Source organism: Chiloscyllium punctatum, chromosome 41, assembly GCF_047496795.1.
Source record: "Chiloscyllium punctatum isolate Juve2018m chromosome 41, sChiPun1.3, whole genome shotgun sequence".
In the NCBI taxonomy this organism is placed as follows: Eukaryota; Metazoa; Chordata; class Chondrichthyes; order Orectolobiformes; family Hemiscylliidae; genus Chiloscyllium; species Chiloscyllium punctatum.
In genome coordinates this window covers 9,936,462-9,955,474 of record NC_092779.1, presented here as the reverse complement: position 1 = coordinate 9,955,474, position 19,013 = coordinate 9,936,462, and the positions used below count along the sequence as shown (strand labels likewise).

Here is a 19,013-nt window from a genome sequence, read left to right as displayed (position 1 = left end):
CTGTTAGAATCCTGCATGAAATGGATTTAAGATCTTAATTCTTGGTAACACAGTACTGTGCCTGATTTGACAGTACTTGTCAATCATACTTGAGCTGTGTGAATTCATGAAATTGAATAGTGGAGGGTGTTGTTTAGCAGTTATGAGACATGGAAGGGTGAGGCATGATGTGGGACCGTAACAGAAGGAACATTATTGTAGCTGTCTGTGCAAATTGATCTTTGTTTCCCAACGTCCTCATTTCTTTTCTTTTGTTTTCCAACAGGAGTTTTTTGAATTTGCAAAGAAAAATGAACTGCTGTCAAAGAAAATGAGACAAGATCAAATTATTTATTTCCTTCATTTGCTAGGGCTGGATACCAACGGACATGCTCACAGGCCAATGTCAAGGTGATTCTCTCTTGTACTTCTTAATTTTTATAGCATTTTTCTGCACTTTGAATTGTACCTTTTTCATCTCCCATGGTTTGCTGGCTTCACATTCCCTGGTTGAAAGGCAGAAAGTGTAAAACTACTGTTCAAAACCAATTTAACAGACATGTTAAGGACTGTATACTGGTGAGTTTAAAATCATCAGTTGGAAAACTGCTAGAATCCATTAAAAACTAATATTTGGAAATCTTACCTGATTGATTTAAGAAGGCATTTAGTATGGTTCCACCTGAAAGGTTGCTAACAAAATGGGGGTGAGGTATTATGAACATCATAGCACGATAAATAGGGAAGGAATTGGGAGTAAAAAGATTGAATTCTTTCCCCTTTCATTCCATATGAAAATGTGAAAGACTTGGGAATGTATTAAAATTTAGTAGCTGATACTGGCTGTGGGGAGAAGGGTGTATGATCAAGAAGGCAGTAGAAAATACTGACAAGAAGCTTTGATAATTTTGGCCTACCTTTAGGAAAGACCTACGTGCCTTGATGAAAGTCTAGTGATCATGATCTCGATGATACCTGGATTAAGCAGCTGAGCCATGGTTACTGAGTGTTTTAATTAGACTCCATTGACTTCTTTGATTACTCTATTCGGATAAGGTGTTATGTCCTTGTGCCTGGTTAGGCGAACTGGTGAAACAACAGGTTGTCCTGAAATGCCAAGCACACTGGCACAGTCAGCAGTCCAGATCTAAACTGATGAAATACTGCAGTGAAATGTGGCTTCTTCTCTAGAAGTCACTGAGGGCTGACATGATGGAAGCCTTCAGAATCATTAAAGGATTTGGTGGCGTAAATGTGAAGATAATGTTACCATTAGGGGGTGAAAACAAAAATGGAGGCCATAATTGTAGTACACCCAATCGAGAATTCAGCAGAAGCTTCTTTACCCAGCAGTGATTAGAATGTGAAACTTGCTGTCATAAGTCATTGCAACAAATAGTATTGCTGTATTGAAAGGAATTTAAATAGACACATGAGGAAAAAACAGGTGGAAGGAAATGTTGAAAGAGTTAAATGAAGAGAGATGGGAAGAAACTCGTGCGAAATGTAAATTTTGGCATGAAATTCGAGGGCCAAATGGCGTGATGCTATGCTGTAAACACTATGCATTGCTAAATATGAGAGTGACGTGTTCAGTACTATGCATAGATGGAGGATAATGTATCCTGATATTCTTTAGTTTAAAGTTAAAAATCACTCAACACCAGGTTATAATCCAACAGGTTTAATTGGTTGGCTTGAGAAAATTCTTCAAGTTCAAACCAATTCTAATTTCAAGTAACTTACCTCCGGCAGCTTGGAAAATTCTGCAACAAAAAAGTGTTGAAATTTATTTTCCTGATGCTTGCAATTGATCTAAGACTCTGTACGTAGCATTAGTCCGGTCTTGGTATAGCATGACAAAGCTCGAGAAGAAGACTTCAGAAAAAATACCACCAAGAGATCTATGTCATACAAGTTATCTATGGAAGCTATCAGATCCCCTTCTGATGTAAAACTAGATATGATATAAAGTAAAATTTTATGAATTGTGTTTTAATGCCATTTTCATTATTAGGCTTTGAATACCTTTTCGTTGCAGAGTGATGAATGTGTTGAGGTTACGCTACATGCCATTATATTTTTGCTGTGATATTTAATGCATTTCATGGGCATATCTTGTCACCAGAAATTAAGTGTTCCCCTGGACTGAATAAAACAGTCTGATTTTGGCTCAATGCTCCCAAGTATGCAAATGTTTTATTCCAAAAATTGGGCACTAAGTGAGGATAAGTCCTGTCTGCTGCTCAAATAGGATTAGTCATGAGCTTATCGCCTTATTGTGGGCAGTTTGTTGGGAAGCAGAGCAGCTTTCAAACCACTCTGCCAATTCAACACGTCAAATCCAATGTTGTTGGCATCTCTCAACTAACTAGAATACTTCTGTCAAAAAATTTGCTGTTTGTCATGGTTTTCATGTGCTCGTACTCAGGTGCATTAGTCAGGGGTAAATAGAGGGTAGAGGAATGGATCTGGGTGGGTTACTCTTCGGAGGGTCGGTGTGGACTTGTTGGGCCAAAGGGCCTGTTTCCACACTGTATGGAATCTAATCTAATCTAAAAATAAAATTACCCTTCTTCCTGTTCTGAAATAAGAACGCCTCTTGAACATAAAAGACTAAGCTACCCATACATTTTCAAGCAGAGGGTTGTGAGTGTTGAGAATGAACTGCCAGAGGAAGTGGTGGAGGCTGGTACAATTACAACATTTAAAAGGTATCTGGATGGGTAAACAAATAGGAAGGGTTTAGAAGGATATGGGCCAAGTCCTGGCAAATGGAGTGAGATTAGGTTTGGATATCTGGTCGGCATGGACGAGTTGGACGAAAGGGTCTGTTTCCGTGCTGCACATCTCTATGACTCTGTCATGACCTTCCTGCCATTATGTGGGAATGTTCGCTGATGATTGTGTAATGTTTTGTACCATTCATGGCTCCTCAGACACAAAAGCAGTTCACTTTAATATGCAATAAGACCTGGACAACTTTCAGGCTTGGGTAGATATGTGATAGGTGATGAGTGTGCCACACAAGTGCCCTGCAATAATCATCCCTGATAAGAGAGAATCAAACCATCTCCCTTTGATAGTCAGTGGCATTGCCTTCTGAATTCCTCACTATCAACATTTTAGGAGTCTTCCCTTTAGTTTCTTCTAATATGTTCCTTCTCATTACATTTTAAGAATCTTTTTGATGTTCATGTTCAACCTATATTCTAAACTTCTCACTTTGATTTCATGAGAGATATTTTATAGGGCTGGACTGATTCTGTGAATAGTGCTGTGTTTTCAGCATTTACGCAGCCTAAGAACATAAGTATTCAATAATTATCTAAAAGTGCATGATTCTGTGTAGGTGGTCAGCCAAATTTAATCACTTGTTAAGAAGGCTTATGGGATCCTTAGGCTGATAAAAGAGGCATAGAGTATAAAAGCAAGGAAGTGATGCTGCAATTCTACAAAGCATTGGTCAAACGATATTTGGAATTTTGTGTTCAGAATTGGGCACATTAATTAAGGAAGGATGTTAAAACCCTGGAGACAGTGTAAAGGAGATTGACTAGAATGATACCAAGAATGGGGGATTTTAGGTACAAGGAAAGTTTTGAGAAATTGGGCTTATTCTCCTTGAAGTAGAGAAGATTAAGCGGTCACTTTATTGAGGTGTTCAAAATTATGAGCAATTTTGATAGGGTAAAGAAGGATCTTCTGTTCCCACTGTCTGATATGTTAGTATCTAGGGATAACAATTCAAGATTGTCAGCAAAAGAGATAGGCGGGAGATTTGGAGAAACATTTTCACTTGGAATTATTAGGATTTGTAATGTGCTGCTGAGGAGAGTGGTGAAGGCAGATATAATAGGAGATTTCAACAAAGAGCTGGATATATATTTGAATGTGATGAATTTAGAGGGCTACGGAGAATGGGTCTAGCTGGGTATCTCTTTCAGGCGTTGGTACAGACACGATGGATCAAATGACCACCTCCTGCACTGTAAAATTTGATGATCCTAAATAAGCAAGGACTTTTGTCTATGTTTTGTAGACTATGAAAAAACATTTATTAATAGACATGTTACATAGAAATGCTACCTTAATGTAAAGATGTGTGATTTGGGATCAAATAGGCTAGAAGGACAAATAGATAGATTTCCAGTAAAGAGAGGAGTATGAAAAGACTGTGTCCCTATGCCAAAATTATTCAATGTGTACACCAAATAAATATTCAGAGAATTAGATATATTTTTGAGGTAAACATTGGAGGCAATAACAAACTTGTTGACAGCTGACATTTGTCTCAAGTATTTATGATATGCAGGTCTTACTATTTCTCTGAAATGTCTGTAGCTAAGATTTGCATGGTATTTTCAGTTATTGATTTTCTACAGTAAGTACTTTATCATTGAAAGATTGCATGTCCATTCTTAACATTGTTGTAAGGTGCACACACAGATCATATTATATTCATCTAAATCACTGGGACGTCGGAATTTGGAAATTCTTTGATTCCAGGAATGTGGTTTTCACTTGTGCATCTTCGACATCAATTCATCATCTGCTCTTTGAGGGATTTCTCAATTTGTCACACAATTGATTATCAATCCATTTGAGATTTCTGAAACTTATTTCACTTTGGATAGCTGACTCGCTACTCTAAAGTTCAGGTTGTTGGATTTGAAAAGCCAGCAGTCCATCACTCCATGTTGCCAAGTTCCTGTACTTGACATTTGAACTTGGTGAATAGAACCTGCTGTTCAGAAGTTTATGGAATATCATGTCCTTGTGGTTGTTGACTACAACATCAATTGCATAATTTTCTTTGTTTTCTAATTAGCTTGCATGAGCTGGCAAAAGACCAGTAGTGTATGGTAGTCAGAAGGTAGTGTATGGTAGTCCCCTCAGAGTCAGAAGGTTATGAGTTGAAGTCCCAGTCTTAGGTATAGGTACAAATGCTAAGCTGGCACTCCAGTGCAGTGTTGAAGGAGTGCTCTGCTGTCAGACGTGCTGTCTTTCAGCTGAAACTTTAAACTGAAGTCTCACCTGCCTTCACAGGTAAAATATCCCATGGCGCTGGTTTGAAGAGGAGCAGAGGAGTTATCCCTGTATCCTGGCTATTATTTATTTCTGATTCAATATTACAAAACATTATCTGGTATTTCAAAGAACTTGCTGTGCTCAGATTAGCTGCCATGTTTCCTACACCACAACAGTGATTATGCTTCAGAACTACTTCCTTTGCACTGAAACAGTTGGCACATCCTGAGGTCATGAAAGACACCATATAAATGCAATCTTTCACTGTAAATGACAGAAGTGCGTGCATTTGCTTTTCTTACACGTGATTCCGAATGTTTATTATTCAGCGAGTACAAGGAAAATATCCGAATAGTCGATAAAGGTATAGAAGAAGTTGTGTCTATCATTGAAGATTTCTACAGAAATGATAAGAACACTGCCTTCATCTATACTTCTGATCATGGGATGACAGATTGGGGTAAGAACTTTGATATTTCTGGACAATAATATTGAGATTATTGTCCATTTGGTGTTTAATAATCTATTATGTAATTAACAAAATATTGATTGTTGTCAGGTTTTCCAAGGATACGACATTATAAGAAGCATGGGAATAATGAGGTTTTGTATTAAACTCTGCATGATTTAGCACCAAATGTTGTGTGATCATTAATCTACTGATATTTAGCTGTTTGTCTGAATTCTTGGTGCAGTAGATCACATCTGCCATCAGGTGGTGCTGCACCAATGTTTTTACTGGGGAGTGGCAAATACCTTTGTAAAAGAAATTCTCCAGTTCCTGCCACTGAACAGGAACAGTTACTGATGCCCATTTGGCACCTCATTCCATCTGCTGGCACAATTCTGGTTTCTCCCACTGCAGATGTCATTGCTTTGCACTCGTCATCTGCTGCCTGCTTACTGCCTCCTGGACACTTAGTACCTGTCACTTGTTGTCCCTTTCTCTTCTGAGCCTCTACCACTTCCTGCTCACTGCTCATTTCCAAGCCCTCACTATTTGCCACAAGCTTAGCAGTGGGGAGGGGAGTGAATGGACTGATGAGGGCTGAGCAGAGGGGCAAAGAGTGAGAGAGCAAATGGAGTGGCGATGGCTCAGGAGGTGAGAACAGTATTTGTTTGCAATTAAATTTGGTTTGCGTCAACTTGGGTGCGGGCACCTGCTGGGATTTTTCTGAAAGTGATGTCAGAGGCAGTGTGACTTCTGCATTTGTGGTGCCAATGCACGCATCCTCAAATATAAAGCAATTGGACTGACTGGCAAAATATCCTTCCAAGCAGGAAAAAAAAATCCGAGAAACCCATCCTTGCAAGAGGGATATAGATAAGGTAATAAGTGAGCAAAAACTTGACAGATGGAATCTATTGTGGGGAAATTAAGATTATGAACATTGGCAGGAAGGACAGAGGAGCTGATTATAATTTAAATTTAGAAAGATAGCAGAAAGCTACAGAACAGAGGAATTTGTGAGGCCTCAACCAAGAATCACAAAAAGCTACGTCCAAGTTATAGGGAAGGCAAATGGAATAGTGGCCTTTATTTCAACGAGAATAGAGTATAGCAGTGGGGAGGATTTGCTAAAACTATGTTGTTACTAGTCAAAATACAGGTGGAATACTGTGAACAGTTTTGAGCCGCATAATGAAGGAAAGGTATACTGGCATTGGAGGCAGTACAGAGAAGGTTCACTAGGCTGCTCACAGAAACGAGGGATTGTTTTAGAAGGAGAGGTTGAGTAGATTTGGCCCATACTCATTGGAATATAAAAGAATGAGAGATGACCTTATTGAAACATATAAGATTCTTAGAGGATGTGACAGGGTAGAAAGGCTGTTTCCCCTTGTCAAAGAACCCAGATCAAGAGGGCATAATTTCAAAATAAGGGTTGCACATTTAAGACAGACTTAAGGAGGAATATCTTCTCTGAGGTTTTTGAACCTGTGGAATTCTTTATCATGGAGGGCTGTTGAGACTGCGTCATTAAGTATATTCAAGGTTGTGATCGACAGATTTTTAATCAGTAAAGAAATCAAAGTTTATGGGAATAGTTAGAAAAGTGGAGTTGAAGATTATTAAATCAGTCATGATCTCATTGCATGGTGGAGCAAACTTGATTGGCTAAATGGCCTACTTCTGCTTTTATGTCTTGTGTTCTTATTTTCCCAGCAAAATAAATTGTACTGAACAGCTGCTGACAGCCTCTGGGATTGGCTAATACTTGATGAGCATAAAGGGAGTGGGTGCCCTCACTCCTGTACAAACCCATAGAGTTTGAGGTTTGAGTGGATTCAGGAAGTAGCAGATAAAGCACTTGACAAAAATAATGTTGGCCATTCCACGAAGTCCATTGACCTCGCCTTTTAATTAGTTTCTTGCAAGTTTTGCAGGGGGAGCACTGACTGCCCAGATCGAACTCTGCTTTAAATATCACAGCAGGCACAATCTGAGTGGCCGCTTTCCAATATTGGTCCCACTTTTGTTTCATTTATAAATAGAAGTTAGAAGCTATAAATAGAAGTTAGAAGTTAAAAGACAAAAAAATGACCTTTCTCCAGGGATATTTCTCCATAAAATGATCCATTTTCTTAGCAGCTGAATAATATCTGCATGGGAAAAACCAGTTTGAAAATTTGTGTGTGAGAAAATGTTCAAGACCAAATTTTCCTTTGCGTCTTTGTCGTTGTTTCAAAAGGGTCTTGACAAGATGTATCTTGACACATCAAATTCATTTGTAAATTTTGAATTTGTTTACTGATACAGGTTCACATGGTGCAGGCCACCCCTCAGAAACCCTCACACCCTTGGTTGCATGGGGAGCTGGAGTAAATGGACCATTGGTTGACTCAAATCAACAATTTCAAGACGATTTTCTCCAAGGTACAGTTAATCACATTCCAGTTTGATTGTCCCTAGTCCGCCTACTTGGAAAAGCTAACTAAAGAAAGACAGATATTTATTTACATCTTGCACAACCATAAGATGTTTTGATACACTTTAGTCATTCAGTCGTTTTTCAAATGTGGTCACCATTGTGGAGTATTAAACTATTCTGCATGAACTTTGTTTTTTCGAAAAAGCTACTATTTTTCAAAACCTAACATTAGCCATTTTCTATTTAAAACAAGAAGGTAGATTACTAACTGAATGGCTGTAAGTTGGAAGAGGGGAATGTGCAGCGGGACCTGGGTGTACTTATGTACCAGTCACTGAAGGTAAGCATGCAGGGGCAGCAGGTCATAAAGAAGGCAAATGTATGTTGGCCTTCATTGCGAGAGGTTTCAAGTACAGAGTTGAGTTGGGCGGCATGGTGGCACAGTGGTTAGCACTGCTGCCTTACAGCACCAGAGACCCGGGTTCAATTCCCGCCTCAGGCGAATGACTGTGTGGAGTTTGCACGTTCTCCCCGTGTCTGCGTGGGTTTCCTCCTGGTGCTCCGGTTTCCTCCCACAGTCCAAAGATGTGCAGGTTAGGTGAATTGGCCATGCTAAATTGCCCATAGTTTAGGTAAGGGGTAGATGTAGATGTAGGGGTATGGGTGGGTTATGCTTCGGCGGGGCGGTGTGGACTTGTTGGGCCGAAGGGCCTGTTTTCACACTGTAAGTAATCTAATCTAACCTAGAAACAAGGATGTGTTGTTGCAGTTATACAGTGCCTTGGTGAGGCCACACCTATAATATTGTGTGCAATTTTGGTTCCTTTTCTGAGGAAGGATGCTCTTGCTCTGGAGGGAGTGCAGTGAAGGTCTCCCAGGCTGATTTCAAGGATGGCGGGACTGACGTGTGAGGCGAGATTGACGAGGTTGGGATTGTTTTCGCTGACGTTCAGACGAATGAGGGGGGAATGAGACTTACAAAATTCTAACAGGACTAGATAGGGTAGATTTAGGAAGGATCTTCCTGATGGTGGGTGTGTCCAGAACGAAGGGTCACAGTCGGAGGATTCAGGGAGGACCATTTAGGATGGAGATGAGGAGACATTTCTTCACCCAAAGAGCAGTGAGCTTGTGGAATTCATTACCACAGGAAGGAGTTGATGCCAAAACATTGAATGTATTCAAGAGGTGGTTAGATACAGTGTTTGTGGCAAATGGGGCTAAAGGATATGGGGAGAAAGCAAGATTATCCAGTTGAGTTAGACGATCAGCCATGGTCGTGATGAATGGTGATGCAAGCTTGAAGGGTCGACTGACATCCTCTTGCTCAGACCTTCTACGTTTTATTGTTTCTGTTCTGCTCAATGTTTTTCCTGTGGAAACCATGGTAAAAGGCCACGACTATGTGAAAGGTAGTAAGATATTAAATTTATGAATATTTTAGCAGTTTAGTATGATTGGGTTAATAAAATTGATAAAATTAATTCTGGAATCCGACAAACTACTTGGAGGTATCAATCACACTGTAAAAGAAATGCAGGCACTCTACTGTAATAATGGAAAGTTCTGAAATCAGTCATGCAGAACTAATCCATGAATTGCTTATGTCAACAGATAGTGAAATAGTAAGCATTTTTTTATAACATTACAGATGGTTTGTTTTCACATATTTAAAAGGGCAGGAGTTTTACTTGCCTTGATAGCTTTATAGTTGCATTTGACTATTCTAATATGTTTATGCAGTTTTTATGCACTTTCTTTTCATTTTTTATCTATCCCCAAGAGAACTTTACCACTGCCATAAGGCACTTTTCCTCCCCCAAGGTTGTCTTGAGACTATAACCAGAGATACCTCAACTCGCCAAAATGATACCCTGTCTATCCAAGCAGTTCTGCAAATTTTAGCTCTGTTCCTATCAGGCCCAATCTACCTACCTGTGCTGGCTATTAAAGAACAGGCATGGCAGCTTCTATTTTATATGGGTAGCTGCCTCTGTGAGCGATAGATATGCAATTTGAAACTCTCGATCCGTAGCAATGTGGTAAGTCTTGAACTGCCCTCTCAGCGGTTTGGGATGGACAGTAAATGCTGGCTGAACCAACTATGTCCATTGCAGTGAATAAATAAAACAAAGTCAAAGGCCCCTGCCTGCCATGAAAATTGAAATTCCTGAGTTTGGAGTGGGAACTTCTGGATTCGGGCCTCCAGAACCATTTTCCCAACAATGAAGAGGTTCTCCGTCTTTACCAAAGTTTGATAATACCAGAACTTGGAATATATGCTTAGCAGGAAAGGTTGAACTGGCTGGGATTATTTTCTCTCGATAAGAAGACTGTAGGAGACATGAGGTCTCAAAAATTCTGAGAAGAAGTTTGATTGGGAAGATGTAAAAATTATGTTGCCACTTGCAAGGGGAAGCAGAACTTGCAGGTATGAAAATGAGGCTGAATTCAAGACAAACCCCAGGAAAATGGTAAGAAAATAGAACTCAGTGTTGAGGCAAAGGAGCCATTGGGCTGCAGGTGCAATGTCATCTCCTCCACAGGTGAATGTAGTGACCATCACTCAGGAGACATAGCTGGGGAAGCTGAAAGGTCTGAAGGTATTTAAGAAGAGAAGGAGGTAGAAGACAAGAAACTATAGTCTAATTAGCCTGGCCTCGGTCATTGCTAAGATTTTAGAGTTCTCTATTAAGGATGAGATTACGTGGCACTTGGATGTGCTGGGTAAAATAGGGCTGAGTCAGCACAGTTTCATCAAGGAGAGATCATGTCTGACAAATTTGTGGAATTCATTGAGGAGGTAATGAGCAAGTTAGACAAAACAGAGCCAGTGGATGTGATCTGTTTTTATTTCCTGAAGGCCTTTCACAAGGTGTCGAACAGGAGGCTGCCAAATAAGTTAAGAGCCCATGGTGTTAGGGACAAGCTACTGGCATGGATAGAGGATTGGCTGACTGGCAGAAGGCAGAGAGGAGGAATAAGTGGGTCATTTTCAGGAAAGCAAGCGGTGACTAGTGGAATTCCGCAGAGGTCCATGTTGGGAACACAATTATTCATGTTATATATAAACAATCTGGACGAAGGAACTGAGAGTGTTGTTGAAAATATTGCAGGTGGCACAAAGAGAGATGGAGGGACAGGTAGAGTGTTGAGGAAGTGGGGAGGATGCAGAAGGACTTGGACAGGCTGGGAGAATGGGCAAAGAAGTGGCAGATGGAATATAATGTGGGTAAGTTGAGGTTATGAACTTTCGTAGGAAGAATAGAGATGTAGACTACATTCTAAACAGCGAAAGACTTCGGAAATCTGAAGAATAAAGGAACTTAGGTACCCTGGTTCAGGAATCTCAAGGTTAACATGTAGTTTCAGTTGGCAGTTAGGAAGGTAAATGCAAAAGTTTTCTGGAGGGCTAGAATAGAAGAGCAAAGATGTACAGCTGAAGATGTATAAGGCTCTGGTCAGACACACCATGTTTAGAATATTTTGAGTAGTTTTGAGTTCGGAAACTAAGGAGAAATGTGGTGGCATTGGAGGGGGCTCAGAGGAGCTTCACAAGAGTGATCCTGGGATGAAGGGCTTGTCAAATAAGGAGTGGTTGAGGACTCTGTGTCTGTACATCATGGAGTTTAGGAGGATGAGTTAGGATCTGATTGAAACTTACAGAATAATAAGAGGCCTAGCAACAGTGGATGTGGAGAAGATGTTTCCATGAGGAAAGACTAGGATTGAGGGAACAGCTCGGAATGAAGGGAGAATCCTTTAGAACTGAGATGAGGAGAAATTTCTTCAGCCAGAGGGTGATGAATCGGTGGAACTCATTGCTGCAGAGGGTTTTGGAGGGCAAGTCATTGAGTGAATTTAAGACAGAGATAACTAAGTTTTTGATGGGTTGGGGATCAAGGGTTACAGGGAGAAAGCAGGAGAAAGGGGTTGAAAAACATTTCAGCCATGATCAAATGGCAGAACAGATTTGATGGTTGGAATGGCTTAATTTTACTCTTGTGTCTTATGGTCTTATGTCCGGGAAAGTTGAAGTGTACAAATTAGTCCTTCTGAGGGAGCATCAATAGCACACCTGATGCCCCATGTAGATTGAGCAGCAGCAAAAATCTTCTGCATTTGATCAGGACAAGTCTACTTTGTAGAGTCATTGAATGTCTATTTTGTTAGAGTGCAAGACAATGCTGCAAGATCCAGTTTGAAGGTCTCCTGCATGAGTCATTTAACATTTCCTGGAGAAACCTGCTTTGTGGTGCTTTACTCCTCAGAAATTTGGGGTGATGAATCCTCTGCAGAGTGAATGTTTGGCTGGATCACCCCTCTCCTAACTCATTTGCTGCCTGTGCATCAGGACTCTCCTGGGCTCCTCTACTCCTCTTGCTTTTCCTTACTGGGGAAAGCAGGGTACAGAGGAAGGTCCAGAGGTGGTTGTGAAGGAAAACACTGCTTTTGTGAAAAGATCTGTAGCCCACTTTCTATTACTTACTGAAGCATTGAATGGTTTGCTCAAAACAGAAACATCAAGGTAATCTTGTCTTGTACAAGTCTGATAGATGTATGCCTCTGCTTCACTTCTGCTATTCATCATTGACCTTGTAAGTGAAATTGAGGAGAGCAAAGTGATGCAATTGTAGTCTTAGATGACAATCCATCATTCTGTCTCATTCTACATAGTCACTGATTTGCTATCAGTCATTGGGGATTTACATTCGCTACCAAAGTGGAAGTGAGTTGGAGGAGTAGTGTCTTTTTCCAAGGCAATTTCCAATGCCATTCACATTGCATGTACTAATTAGATTTTTGTTTTTTTTTGTGGAGGGAAGGGAAGATTTGAGAAATTATTACCTTTTATTTTTAAAATTTGTTCTCGATGTTTGTTTCAGAATGGAAACTAAATGACTCGAGAAGATTAGATGTAAACCAGGTAAAATCCTTATCTTGCTCAAAGATGAACATTATATTCTAATTCTCATTGTGAAAAGAAAACTGACACCTAAGATATTCTCACTTTTTAAGCCCAGGGTTCTAAGTACAAAGATACCATCTTGTTAACATAAAGTGGAGCAGGATTAGATGATTTGCCCCTTGAACTTGCAGTACCATAATAGAATTGCAGCTGACCTTTTACCTTCACTTCACTTTCCCATCGATCCTTAAATGCTGGTTTGCTTATCACTGTCCATCTTGACAACCTGGAATAACCATTTTATCAGGATGGGTTGGATGTGTGTCACATGGCTACTGTGAATCATATGTTCATTACTATTCATTTGAATTCCATATAAAGTTAAATGAGCCTCATGCCTGCTTCCAACATGTCATAAGTGTGTTGACCAGTTTGTGGAACAGGAACCTGCTGAGTCAGCCTGATTTGTGATCCTCTTTGCTTTCCCCTACCCCATGCCAAACAACGTTCAAAACCTTCACCAGGCTCCCTTAAAAATTAAACTGGACAGAGCTCTAATCTTTCAGAAAGAGAGAAATAGCAACAGCATATCTTTTAACAGCACCTTTAACCTAATAAGATGCAGGAGATTCAGTGCTTTATTTTGTTTTTAAGTCAATATTAAAGTTGTTAGATGACCAAAAACTTAGGTTTGTGTGTATTGTGTTCAAAAAGATCTGCTTTAAGGAGCATCTTAAAGGAGAATATAGAGGCAGAGAGGTGTAGAGAGGGAAATCTAGACCCATGGACCCATGGCATCAGAATCAATGATGAAATGATTAAAACATACAAACTAGGAGCAGGAGTAGGCCATCTGGCCCTTCGAGTCTGCTCTGCCATTCAATAAGATTATGGCCTCAGCTCCACTTACCCACCCTCTCACCTCACCCTTAATTCCTTTTATTGTTCAAAAAATATGCATGTTAGCTTTAAAAACATTTACTGAATGTAGATTCAAAACCCTCTGAGTGAAGAAGTTCCTTCTCAATTCAGTTCTAAATCTGCTCCCCCTAATTTTGAGGCTATGTCCTCTTGTTCTAGCTTCACCTGCCAGTGGAAACATCCTCTCTACAACTGTCTTATCGATTCCCTTCACAATTTTATATGTTTCTGTAAGAAGCCCCTCATTCTCCTAAATTCCAATTAATATAATCCCAGTCTACTCAGTCTCTCCTCACAAGCCAACCTCCCTCAACTCTGGAATCAACCTAGTGAACCTCTTCTGCACCCCCTCCAGTGCCAGTACATCCTTTCTCAAGTAAGGAGACCAAAACTGCACAAAGTACTCCAGGTGTGGCCTCACCAGCACCCGATACAGCTGCAACATAACCTCCCTGCTTTTAAATTCAATTCCTTTAGCAATGAAGGACAAAATTCCATTTGCCTTCCTAATTACTTGTTGTACCTACAGACAAACCTTCGGTGATTCAGACACAAGGACACCCAGGTCCCTCTGCATAGCAGCATGCTGCAACTTTTTACTATTCAAGTAAATAGTCGTTTTTACTGTTACTCCTACCAAAATGGATGACTTCACATTTATTAATATTGTATTCCCTCTGCCAGACCTTTGCCCACTCACTTAAAGTATCTATCTTCCTCTTCAAAGTTTCACAATCCTCTGCACACTTTGCTCTGCCACTCGTCTTAGTGTCATCTGCAAACTTTGACACGTGGTCCCCAATTGTGAATAATTGCAATAACTGATCCCTGAGGCACATCACTAGTTACTGATTGCCAACCAGAATAGCACTCATTTATCCCCACTCTTTGCTTCCTGTTAGTCAACCAATCCTCTACCCATGCTAATACTTTTCCCGTAATGATATGTATCTTTATCTTATGCAGCAGCCTCTTGTGTGGCATCTTGTTGAAGATACTTTGGAAATCTAGGTATACCACATCTACTGGGTCCCCGTTGTCCACCATGTTCGTAATGTCTTCATAGAATTCCAAACAATTAGTAAAGTATGCCCTTCACGAACCCATGCAACATCTGCCCAACAGGACAATTTCTGTCTAGATGCCTTGCTATTTCTTCCTTGATAATAGACTCAAGCATCTTCCCGACTACAGAAGTTAAGTGACCCAGTCTATAATTCCCCAGCTTTTGTCTGCCACCCTTTTTAAACAGTGGCATCACATTTGCTGTTTTCCAATCTATTTTCAGGAGGAACTGCTCCAGCAAATTTTGGAAAATTTCCCACAACTGCATTTGCTATTTCTTCTGCCATCTCGTTTAGTAGCCTGGGATGCATTCCATCAGGGCCAGGAGATTTGTCTATCCTTGGCTCTGTTGGCTTGCCTAACACTACCTCTTCTGTAATAATGATTGTTTCCAGGTCCTCACCTACTTTTGTCTCTTTGTCAACTACTGGCATGTTATTCGTGTCCTCCGCTGTGAAGACCGACACACAATACCTCAGCCATTTCATCATATCCTATGACTAAATGCCTCTTCTCATCCTCTAAAGGACCAATGTTTACTTTAGCCACTCTTTGTATTCTGTGCTAGTTTTTTTCTAATTTTCTGTCTTACTTTTCTTTATAGCTTTTTTTGGCTATAGCTTGAGCGGCTTTCTATTGACCTTTAAAACTTACCCAATCTTCTAGTTTCCTGCTGATCTTCTCCACTTTGTGTACCTTCCCTTTCAATTTGATAGCTTCCCTTATTTCCTTAGGCACCCATGGCAGATTACCTCTTTTCTTACACTCCTTCCTTTTCACTGGAATATACTTTTGCTGAGCACTTTTGAAAAATTGCTTTGAAAGTCCTCCACTGCTCATCAACTGTCCCACCATAAAATCTTTGTTTCCAGTCTGCTTTAGCCAAGTCCTCCTTCATCCTATTGTAGTCTCCCTTGTTTAAGCCAAGGACCCTGGTATTGCATTTTGTCTACACACTCTCCATCTGTTTTCTAAATTCAACCACAATGTGATCACTTCTTCCAAGAAGATCCCTAGCTGTGAGGTCATTAATTATTTCTGTCTCATTACGCAGGACCAGATCTAGGATAGCTTGCTCCCTCATCGGTTCTGTTACATACTGTTCAAGAAAATAATTGCGGATACACTCAACAAACCCCTCCTCAAGGCTATCCTGACTGAGCTGATTTGACCGATCGACATGTAGATTAAAATCCCCCATGATAATTGCCCTACCATTCAAGCATTAATTATTCTTTTGTTTATTTCCCGTCCATGTGATGTTATTATTTAGTGGCCTAAATGCTACTCCTATCAGTGACTTTTCCTTCTTAGAATTTCTAATTTCCACCCAAATAGATTCAACCTTATTCTCCATAGAATCGAGATCATTTCTCAGCACTGCCCTGGTGTCGTTCTTGAATTTCAGAGCTACATCACCTCCCTTACCTTCCTGTCTGTCCTTCCAAATAGTCTGATACCCCTGGATATTTAACTCCCAGTCGCGACCATCCTGTGCCAATGTCTCCGTAATGGCTACTAAATCATATTCATTTCCGATGATTTGTGGGAGGCTATCAAATTGAAAGGGAAGGCATACAAAGTAGAGAAGATCAGCAGGAAACTAGAAGATTGGGCAAGTTTTAAAGGTCAACAGAAAGCCACTTGAGCTATAGCCAAAAGAGCTATGAAGAAAAGTAAGACAGAAAATGAGAAAAAAACTAGCACATAATACAAAGACTGGCTAAAGTAAACATTGTTACAAGTGTTAAAAGCATTCAGATACAATGCCCTTGTGTCCTCATGATTTCCAACACCTCTAATATCTCCTTAGTTATCTTTTCTTTTTACTTCTTTCATAATCTGCCTTGTTGTTAAACCCTCCTGCACACATGCTAACCTGCTGCTTACCTTTTTATTTACCATCATACTTCCTGTCATTCCCCCCCCCTCCCCCTCCCCCGACTCACTAGTTTACAGTCCTTGTGACCACCCTACTTAATTATTTTCACTAGAACACTGGTTCCAGATTGGTTTGGGTGGAGACCGTCCCATCGGTACAGATCCCTCCTGTTCCAAAACTGATGCCAATGCCCCATGAAATGGAACCCCTCTTTCCCACACCACTTCCCTAGCCACATGTTTACTTATCAAATTTTCTTATCCCTAAGCTAATTTGCATGTGGCTTGGGTAGTAATCCCGAGATTATAACCCTTGAGGACCTGTTCCTTAATTTCGTTTATAGTGCTTGACAATTCCCAGTCAGGTTCTCTTTCCTAGCCTTGCTTATGTTGTTTGTTCCAAAGTGGACCACAACAGCTGGATCCTCCCCCTCCTGTTCCAATATCCTTTCAAGTCAGTCAGTGATGTCCTGCATCCTGGCACCGGAAAGGCAATGCACCATGCAGGATTCCTGAATAGGTTTACAAAGAATACTATCTATTCCCCTAATTATACAAACCTCTATAACTACCACTTGCCTTTTCGTTCCCCCCTCTTGAATGGCCTCCGGCATGATGGTGTCGTGGTCAGCTGGCTTATCCTCCCTGCAGTCCTTTCCCTCATCCACACAGGGAGCAAGTACCTCATATCTGTTGGACAAGGTCAAGAGCTGAAGCTCCTCTGTTCCTGAACTTAGGATCCCCCTACCTGCCTCACTTATAGTCACTCCCTGCTGTCTCTGATCACTGACTGAATTTGGTTTACTTAATCTGTAAGGTGTGGCCGCCTCCTGAGACAAAGCGTCCAGGTAACTCTCTCCCTCCTGGATGTGCTCAGATTCCAGCTCATTAATTCTGAGCCTCCAGCAGCCAACACTTGCTGCAGATGTGATCACTGCAGTTCACAATGGAATCAGCCAGCTCCCACATACACCTACAGCACATCACCTGCCCAGCCATCTCTACTTAGTTAGATACTTTATTAATTTATATATACTTATGAGTTAATTAATTTTTAATACTTCTTTGCTATGCTCTTTTTCAAACTCACTGCAGTCAATCAGCCAATCAGGTCACAGCTTCCCTATGCCATCACTCCAGAATTTGTTTTGCAGCAGAAGTTTGATACTCATTCCATGTTACTTCCCCATGTTATTACGGTTGCTCTGCCTTCCGACTGCTCCCCACAGACGAGGCCAAGCTCCCCCAGTTCAGTGAGTTTTATACTCACTCCGTGCTGCTGCTGCTCTGCCTTTGGACTGCTCCCCGCAGACTAAAACTCACAATATACTTTGAATGCACATAACACAAGCTAAACCTATGATATATTTTCTCGTTTTTGAACAATTGGCTCAAGAAAAGGTATCCTAATTTTTTTTAGATTAGATTCCCTACAGTGTGGAAACCGGTCCTTCGGCCCAACAAGTCCAGACCAACCCTCCAAAGAGTAACCTTTCCAGACCCATTTCTCTCTGACTAATGCACCTAACACTATGGATTATTTATCATGGCCAACTCACCTGATCTGCACACCTTTGGACTGTGGGAGAAAACTGGAGCACCTGGAGGAAACGCACGCAGACACTGGGAAAATGTGCAAACTCCACGCAGACAGTTGCCCAAGGCTGGAATCAAACCTGGTTCCCTGGCACTGTGAGGCAGCAGTGGTAACCACTGAGCCACCGTGCTGCCCCTTGTAAGATCAGAAATCCTAAAATATTTGAACAATCTCATTCACTCCCGATGCCATTCATGCTTAGCAGCAGCAGTGTGTACTGTTTACAAGATGCATTGCAGCAATTCAACAAGGCCCCATAAGAAATACCTTCCAAACTCACAACCACTACCATGTGAGAAGGTCAAAGGCAGCAGATTCATGGGAACACAACCATATGCAAGTTCCCTTCCAAGCCCTCACCATCCTGAGTTGGAAATATATCACGGTTCCGTTGGAAATATCTCACTCTTTTATCAGTATTGCTGGGTCATAATCATATAACTCCCTCCCCACTGCATCTACCTATACCAATTGGAGTGCAATTCACCACTGTATTCTCATGGGCATCAAGAGATAAACAATAAATGCAGCCCAGTCAGTGATGCTCACATCCCTTGAGTTCATTATTTTTTGAAAAAATTATGCAAAAGTTTAGGAATCTTGTAGGTTCCTATTGAAACCCCTTGGCCAATTGGATTAGACTTTCAAAATCCAGCATTCTTTTCTCCTTTCTTTGTAATTGTGATTTATTTTGGCATTCTTGTATTTACCCTGATGAGTACAAAACCTTCAACGTTACTACTTTCTGCAGTTCAGT

General features: G+C 40.7%; 1 protein-coding gene across 7 annotated transcripts in view; it reads left to right on the top strand.

Annotated features, from left to right (window-relative positions):
- Positions 1–19,013, top strand: part of pign (phosphatidylinositol glycan anchor biosynthesis, class N) — a 160,711-nt gene that overhangs the window by 13,994 nt on the left and 127,704 nt on the right. For all 7 annotated transcript variants that reach the window (XR_011954995.1, XM_072560350.1, XM_072560349.1 and 4 more), the window contains 4 exons: positions 266–390; positions 5,340–5,470; positions 7,772–7,888; positions 12,770–12,810. Coding sequence is in view for 6 of the 7 variants with exons in the window: in XM_072560350.1 (XP_072416451.1) it covers positions 266–390; positions 5,340–5,470; positions 7,772–7,888; positions 12,770–12,810 (414 nt within the window). In the remaining variant the exon portion in view is untranslated. The remainder of the gene's footprint in view (positions 1–265; positions 391–5,339; positions 5,471–7,771; positions 7,889–12,769; positions 12,811–19,013) is intronic.